At 33.3% G+C, this 8,933-nt stretch overlaps 1 protein-coding gene across 1 annotated transcript in view; it reads left to right on the forward strand.

Moving 5' to 3' along the window:
- Nucleotides 1–6,590, forward strand: part of LOC111630129 (nose resistant to fluoxetine protein 6-like) — a 35,059-nt gene extending 28,469 nt beyond the window's left edge. Inside the window, exons 8-10 of the mRNA XM_023374156.1 lie at nt 4,917–5,103; nt 5,213–5,355; nt 6,324–6,590. Coding sequence (XP_023229924.1) covers nt 4,917–5,103; nt 5,213–5,355; nt 6,324–6,521 — 528 coding nt within the window. The 3' untranslated portion in view covers nt 6,522–6,590. The remainder of the gene's footprint in view (nt 1–4,916; nt 5,104–5,212; nt 5,356–6,323) is intronic.
- Nucleotides 6,591–8,933: the final 2,343 nt, after the last annotated feature.

Raw genomic sequence — 8,933 nt, forward strand, 5'->3', positions numbered from 1 at the left:
TTTTTTTTGAAAATACAAACATTAACAATATATACTATGTTTACAACTTTTGTGGACTTTCATCATTCTCAGTAAACGAAAATCTGCGAGGCTTATTTATCTGCCTGCCCGAGCGGGTTGTCAGAACATGGGGTTGAGCTGAGACAGGTTCAGTTATTTTGTCAGGTTCTGCTTGACTATTTGCCTGCTCAGGAGTAATTGGACTAGATGTAGGCATGCTGTTAATTGTATCTTTTATTTTCCAATTTGGCACTTCTGTTGTTCTAGGAGTCTTCAATAAGTGATGTCTGTTTCTTCTATAGTGAATTCCATCTGGTGTTTTAATGACATATGTTCTGGGCATCGGGCCAACTTTGACAACAGATGCAGGTGACCATGGTTCTTTTGGACTCTTTTTATAGTATACTTCATCACCTTCCTTTAAAGGTGATAAGACTTTAGTGTGCTGGTCATAATAGGTTTTTGCTTTACTCACTTCCTCTGCACGGATTTTGTTGTAGTGTTTTATATCTATGACTCTTGGCCTCAACACAGTTTCGCTGACAGGAAGTTTCATTCTCAGTGCTCTAGACATCAGGAGTTGTGCTGGAGAATATCCACAAGGCAAAGGCGCGTTTCTATATTGTAGCATTGCGATGTATGGATCTGAATTATTTTCACGACACTTATTAAAAAGATGTTTAATAGTGCCAACAGCTCTTTCAACAAGACCATTGCTCTTGGGATAGTGTGGACTTGATGTTCTGTGAGTTATGTCCCAACACTTTAGGAATAATCTAAATTCTTCTGAATTGAAGGGTGGACCATTATCAGAAACAATGACTGCAGGAATTCCATGACGCGAAAAGATTGCTTTTAGATTTGTTATGACCAGCTTAGCATTATTGGAACTGACTGAGACTAATTCGAAATATTTAGAAAAATAGTCTATGACTAGCAAATAAGTAATATTATTATAATAAAAAAAATCTATGCCTACTTTTTGCCATGGCAGGTTGACATGCTCATGTGGAATAAGAGGCTCTGCATTGTTTGCTCTTCTGAATTTAATGCAAGCGTGACATTGTTCTACTTTGTTTTTTATATCGACATTTAAGTTTGGCCAATATACAACACTTCTTGCTTGTCTTAGACATTTTTCGATGCCCAAATGACCTTCATGAATAATGTCTAATATTTTGGAACGAAGACTTAAAGGAATTACAAGACGACGACCTTTAAACAATAAACCCTCGATGACATGGAGTTCTTGACGTATATTAAAGTAAGGTTTTAATTGACAGTCAAGCTTGTTTCTTGATGTAGGCCACTCAGTAAGACAATATTTCATAATGATTTGAAGATCTGCATCCATCAGGGTCGCTAGTTTAATCTCTTCTAGACGTTCAGGAGACACTGCAAGATTAGTCATCAATAAGTTGGCATGTATACGGAGATCCTCCTTTAGAGAATCCTCTACGTCGGGTGGATCTACTGGAGCCCTACTTAAAGTATCTGCTATGAACAGGAATTTGCCCGGTTTATATGAAACACTCAGATCATATTGTTGTAGATTCAGCATCATACGTTGTAGACGCACTGGCACTTCAGACAATGGTTTCTTAAATAATGTCTCCAAAGGTTTATGATCAGTTTCCACAATGACCCTATGACCGTAAATATATTGACGAAATCGATTACAACCATACTGAATTGCATACAGCTCTTTTTCTATTTGTGCATAACGTGACTGACACTCTGTCAATGACTTTGATGAATAGGCAATGGGTCTGTTATTTTGTAGTATGACTGCACCAACTGCCGCCTTTGAGCTATCCACAGACAATGTTAAAGGCTGGTTGGGTTGGAAATAAGTTAAGACTGGTGCATTGCTTATTACTTCCTTTAATAATTGAAACTCTGACTGCTGTTTCTCTGACCAATGAAACGCTATATTCTTTTTTAACAATAGACGTAGGTTGAAGGTTTTATCAGCTAAGTTATCAATGTAAGATCCCAAATAATTTACCATTCCCAAAAAACGTTTAAGTTCCGTTATATCCTTAGGTGCTGGTAGGTGACATATTGCACTAACTTTAGCTGGATCAGGACACATTCCATTTTGGCTAAAAATGTGACCTAAATACTTGACTTCTTTCATTAGAAAATGACACTTATCTTTATTAAACTTTAAATTAATTTGACGAGCTTTTTCAAGGACTTTTTGCAGTATCTCGTTATGAGATTCTAATGTTTGACTATAAATCAGTATATCATCAAGATATATCATGATTCCTTGTATGTCTGAGAACCAATCAGTCATGATTTTGTGGAAAATTTCTGGAGCACTTGACACACCATAAGGAAGACGTTTAAATCTAAATCTACCAAAAGGAGTATTAAATGTAGTTAACTTCGAACTGTTTTCACTCAGTTTTATCATCCAGAATCCAGACTGTGCATCTAAAGTTGAAAAATACTTAGCACCAGCTAATTTTGACCTCAGTTCTTCTACAGTTGGTAATGGATAATGACACCTCTTTATTGCTCTATTCAGATTTCTTGGATCTAGACAGACTCGCAATGACTTATCTTTCTTTTCAACAATAACAACTGAATTTACCCATTCGGTAGGCTCACTTACTTTTGCTATAACATCTAAAGACTGCATACGTTCCAGTTCTTTTTTAAACCTTTCGTTTAACATAAACGGTATTTTCCTAGGCGGTTCTATCACTGGTACTATATCTTTGTAAACGGATATTTCATATTCTCCTGGTAGACAACCAAGACCCTCAAATACATCTTTATACTGCGACAGGACTGACTCATGATTATTGATATTAAATACTCTTTTGACTAAACCTAGTCTTTGGATTGTAGGTAGCCCTATAATGGTCTGACTATCAGTATTAGTAATTACAAAATGAATACTAGCTGACAAATTATCATTGATTACACCATTGACTAACACCACTCCCAAAACTGGTATATCATTTCCTGAGAATGACGTAAGCCTTACAGCCGTAGGTTGTATTTTTCTAGCAATTTTTAAACTTTTATAATTTCTTATTGACATTACATTAGCCTGAGCACCCGTATCCAAATTACATTCTAACACTTTGTTATTAATCTTAAGTTTTAGGATCCACGGCTCACTTAACCAATTGTTATTACTATTAATAGATCTAATGACAAAGAGATCCGACTTATTACTATCATGGTCGCGATCATCACTAACATTAACATATTTTACTTGTCTAGTACGACAACATTTCGCATAATGACCTACTTTGTTACAAAGCTTGCAGACAGCATTAATAGCCGGACATTTATTTCGGTGTACCTGTCCACAACGCGTACATAATAATTGATTGTCCTGACCTGTTTGACGAAACCTTGAGAACTTTGACGATAACGACTCTCGATGACCACCTAAGACTGTCCTCCTTCCACTACTTGTTGCTTTATTTTGTAGATTTCCACGACGAGTGCTGTTGTGATTGAACTTTTCGACTTTGAGTATCTGTGCATCACTGTTCTTTTCAATCTGCTCCGCCTGACGATGAGTAATTTCGATGCTTTTGGCTATGCTGATGGCCTTCGTTAAGGTTAAGCCTTCTTCCTGAAGTAGCCTAGCTCTGATGACTTTATTATTTGACGACAAACCTACAATAAACATGTCTCGGACCAAACTCTCTCGGAGATTATCGAACTCGCACGTTAGGCTTAGGTTCTTTAGTGCAGTTACGAAGTCTTCGATTGACTCGTCTGGTTTTTGTCTTCTGGTCAAAAAATTATATCTCTCAATCGTGAGATTAGTTTTAGGTTTGCAATGAGACTCAAATTTTTTTACTACATCCAAATATTGACAATTGTCCATATCCAAGTTAAAGGAATTGAAAACCTGTAACGCGTCTTCTCCCACAAAACGTAAAAATATGGCGACTTTACGGGAATCAGTTTCATTTTCTAAATTACTAGCGCGCAAAAATATTTTAAATTTCTGATACCAGATTGACCAGTTATGAGCTAAATTTCCTTCTAATAATAACGATGGAACTGGATTGCCGGATAGTTCCTGTTGACCACTTAAACGGGATAAAGTTAAAGATGGCTGACCTGCGTTACTGACCGGTGAACTCATTATTTCGAGCTGCTGCTAGTAGGAAAACGACGACGACGACTATAATTCTGACACCATGTTATATTATATGTTGTATAATGCACAAGACTGACAAAACTTAAATTATTATTTATTACTACTAAAGAGGAGACACTCGTTATGGACTGTATGACAGACGAAAGACGACTTTTGTTTTTTGTTGGCCGCTATGTGTCGCCACCAGTACATATCGTAACACTTTCCGGGAAGTCTTTTATGGAAAACCAACTGCTATTTGGGTGTTACTAGGTAAATAAATCAGGAAAAACTTTACGTGACCAGCCCATGGACCAGGACGATGCACGAACACTCATTTGGCTATTGGTGTTCGAGGGTTTTTCTACTTGATCACTACTGAGCACTTATAACAACTAAGAAAGTATCATTCAGAAATAAAAAAAACCGAAGTTATCATACTTGACTGGATATATATATATATATATATACATACATCTAAATTCAGCAAATCATGTGTACCCTGAAATCTATATATTGTATGTAAATGAGAACTGCGAAGTAAATTTACTTATTTACTTGAAATTTAGCGTTCGAACATTGAAGCGTTCTAAGTTAGAGTCGTTAGAAGTACGAGGAACCAATATAATCTAAATATTACTACATACACAACAAAATTGTGCATAAGGGATTAAAGACCAATTAGCTCTCCTATCGGCTCCGTATACATAGCTTTCTATGAAAGGCTCAAATATCTCAATTTTCACTGTAATAGTAATTTTAATAGTTTAAAACATAATTCTAAATGATATTTCAGAAAACCCTTCTAGTATTTTGGATTGGAAGCATTATATTGATAATTTTGGGAATATTTGGATTGCACGATTATAAAAAAGAAACGTCACCAAACGAAACTGTAGTATATTTATATCATACATTGTCTCCATTTGCTCTTACTCTCGCTACAACATGGATTTCTGTAGCATGCGTTACAGGATATGGAGGTAAGTAAACGAGTTTCGAAGCAATTTAAAATAAAATTCTCTAATTCTTTAAGAAATCTATTCTCAGATTTCTTTCTTAATTCATATTAAAAGCACGTTTATCTTACAGGAATCTGTAATCGTGTTTTTTCATCGCACATGTTTTGTATATTGGATAAATTAATTATTTGGATCTATATTCTCCATGTATTAGTCATGATTTATATTTTGGGTCACTTACGAAAAGCTGTTTACGCATCAGCAACAACTTTGGTAAGATTCTCTTTTAATTTAACAGTAAAACTGAATAATAAAAATTAAGAAATGATACTGAAAATTTGATAACAAATCCGAAGAGTTACTTTGTGCTAATGCGCTGTAGCATAGTTTAGGATGTTGGCGTCAGTACTCGCGGAAAGAGAAATGGCAAGTGTTGCGTATGAAGGACATGGTATTATAGAGTTAACGGCATTATCAAATTCGAAGAAGCGCGTAATTAATTAGAAAGTGAAATTTATGGTAGGCACATAGAAATTGCTATGATTTTGGGTGTAATGAAACGGATAATTGATCAGACATATCAAAAGAAAATCAACGGAAATAAATGCTGTTTATTATTGTAAGACTTTCAGTGATATCTGCTTTGGAATATCTCAAAAGTTTCACAAATTCTTTACGTCAGGTATCATTTTTTTCGAAGAAAATATTTGTCTTCAAATTACTCAATAAACAATTGCAAAAATTGCAGATATCTATTAGCTGCCATAAGGTCTAATTTATCCCAGAGACTCTCATTTGTGTTAATTTCTATGTAGTTTTAAACAAGGTTTGATAAGTGAAAACGAAACCGAATGCCTAAAAATTAGAGATAGGCGTGAAACTAAATTAAGAAAGTGGAAATATTTTCCTGTAATATATTATCATGAGTGAGTACATTTTATTAAGTTACCCGACCCGGGAGACTTACATATTAAACACCCCTCATATTAGTTACACCAGAGGTGAGATACCTGAAGCCTATAGTCTATAAAAAGAATTTCGGGAACTTTCGTGTCTTCTAATGCACAGAAATAAGTCTATTCAAAAGTATTTTTTGGCGTTTTGCACGAAAGCGTTAGATCGAGATTTACATGTAAGCTATTTAACATTTAGATTATAAATTGTTTTAAAACGCGAGATATTGTTATTTAATAAATATCAAAATCTATTTTTTTAATTAATGCAAATTTTTTCTCTGTTAGTGGATGCTGTTCCTAATGGTGATGTGCCTAACTTTGATAGCGTCGTTACTCATGCATTTATTTGTGGAAACACCTTTAAATTATCTTATTAATAAAATAATTGATTTTTTCTGTAAGAAACAAAGATTGGATATAAAGGAAGACTTCGGAATTGATAATTTGCGTGAAAATCAAAACAATGTCAATAATGAAGTCTAATCATATTGATTTTCTTCATATGATTAACATATTTGAAGATATAATGACTCCATATATGATTAAACTGATTTGTAGCAATATTGGCTAAATGTATTTCTATATTCCATGTATGCAAATGTATTCAATAATATAGGTATATTTGTATTTAATTCAAATAAAATTAAACTGATTTATAATAACACTTGTGTGTGAATGCGAGAGTAGACAGTCATTTATTCGAAAATCTATTCACTTTATCACATTCTTATATTTTTCCACTTGATAAATAATCTCTATGTAATATTTCAGATATCAAATACACCAAAAGTTGTTGTTTTGTGTGGAAAAAGGAAGTAGAATTTCCCGTAGAAAGTTCTTATCTAATTTATCTGATGGGCATCTGCCTCTTGTGTCCGGTCAGATGATCAGAATCTTACGATATGATTGGTGAGAACTAAGAATAAATAGGGGGAAAATCCACGAGCTAGGGGCAGTCTACGGAAAAAAATATTTGTCACATAATTGACAGGCAGTCAATAGAAATTCGACATTGCCATATTGGACGGTAGTCAAATATGAAAGGAATTTGCCATAATAGACACGCAGTCCTCCATAATATGAAGGTGTCAAAAACGACAGGCAGTCTTTGAGAATCAGACCCTCCCATACCAATTAATGCAAAGAAGATAGTCTTGCTCCATCTCTGCAACATTCATCCCACCTTCTTCAATTTTGATCGATAGAGGTATTATCATTATTTTTCTAACGATTAATAAACGCTCTCTCTTGTATTTAGAGGTATAATTTATTGTAGATAGGCTCAATTTACGTATCTCTTTGTTTTATTTTACTCATTATATCCTTTCTATTATTGGTAAATATCAGCCCAATAATAATAATCAATAATCAACAGATTTCTAACATTAATCAATTAATAATGAAAAATTTCTAAATGTAGACAACGTAAAACTAATTATCAAATATATATAGTGTCACTTCGTAAAGCATTATGCACCACGTTATAATTAGATGGAGACGGCAAATATGTTTATCAAATTGTTAATTGTGAGATAAAGCAACGCAACACATAGGCGATATGCCAAGGATAAAGTTTCCCGATACTGCTTTCATGAGTAACTGTTCCATATTTATGTTTTAGACTGTTAAATAAAATCTGTAAAACTCCACACGACAGTCATTATAAAACTAGAAGTAGATAGACGTAATTTCAAGTTTTAAAGTTTCTTATTTACATCAAAATCAATCTTTACTCTGTTTTAGTAGGTACGTAAAATTGCAGTTTGCTTCTAAGATTAGATTACAAGGTAATAAAAGTTATAATATACTTACCGTAAAGTTTATAAGAATTCTTCCTGTTAATTATCTGAACATACCTTAAAAAAAGGCAAATTTTTCACTGCATCTTTTCTCAGTTCGCATAAGAAGATAAATGTCCAAAGACTGTTGAGTAATTTCTTCTTCTGGAATCGGTGCAGTAGGCCAGATAAATTCGAGAATGTCTTGTCTAAAGTCTAACAACCTGTCCGTCCACATTTTCAGAATTGAAAGGTTTCATTTAGCGTGAAGTGTGCTTTATTCATATAAGCAAGACGGACACTACAGTCATAGCCATTGTCACTCGCCACTTGTGATGGAGGAAATATCGAATACTAGCTATTGTAATTCACACATACAGTATCAGTTTCTTTACCAAGGTCTGTAAACACAAGGTCATGACAGCAATGTTCCATATTGGGTCCTTAGTTTCAAGTTTACGGTATACATTTCATAATATGTACTGTACGTGCAGTAAACTACACGTTTCTTCTGGTTAGAGCCACAAAATTCTTATTATAATTTCGAATAAAGTATCTGTTCATTTAGAAATTACTCTGATATACAATTAAAAGTAATAACTTAAATATGTTTCAAAATAACAAAGTTCGTATAATAAAGTACAAGGATAAATCTATTTAAGTTTCGAAAATGCAAAATTAGAGAAAACATTTGAAGATATTTTTTTAAAATATAAATATATTTAGTTTTCTAAATTCACGTGCATTTTTCATTACCGAAACTGAAAATGGAAGCTCAGAGCAAACATTTTTATAAATAAAAATTAAGATAAAAAGAAAACCATTCTCACAAACTTTAAAAGTTTTATTTATCGTAATATGTAAAGTGTTTGCAAGAGATAATATGAATGTTCCTAAATGAGGAAACTTATCCATATAAATTTAATTTAATTTTTTGATAGAAAATTAAATTAGTACACTGTATTTATAAAATTGTATTAAACAATAGAAAATACCAATAGAGAGAAATATCAACTCCAACTTTATTTATGTTCATTTCATAATAAAATGATTATTTAACCACAATGATTCATTAGAACATGCAATTTGGCAATAACATTACTCTCAATTATTATGA

This window comes from Centruroides sculpturatus, unplaced genomic scaffold (assembly GCF_000671375.1).
Source record: "Centruroides sculpturatus isolate CEXI.00-Female unplaced genomic scaffold, Cexi_2.0 scaffold540, whole genome shotgun sequence".
Lineage (NCBI taxonomy): Eukaryota > Metazoa > Arthropoda > Arachnida > Scorpiones > Buthidae > Centruroides > Centruroides sculpturatus.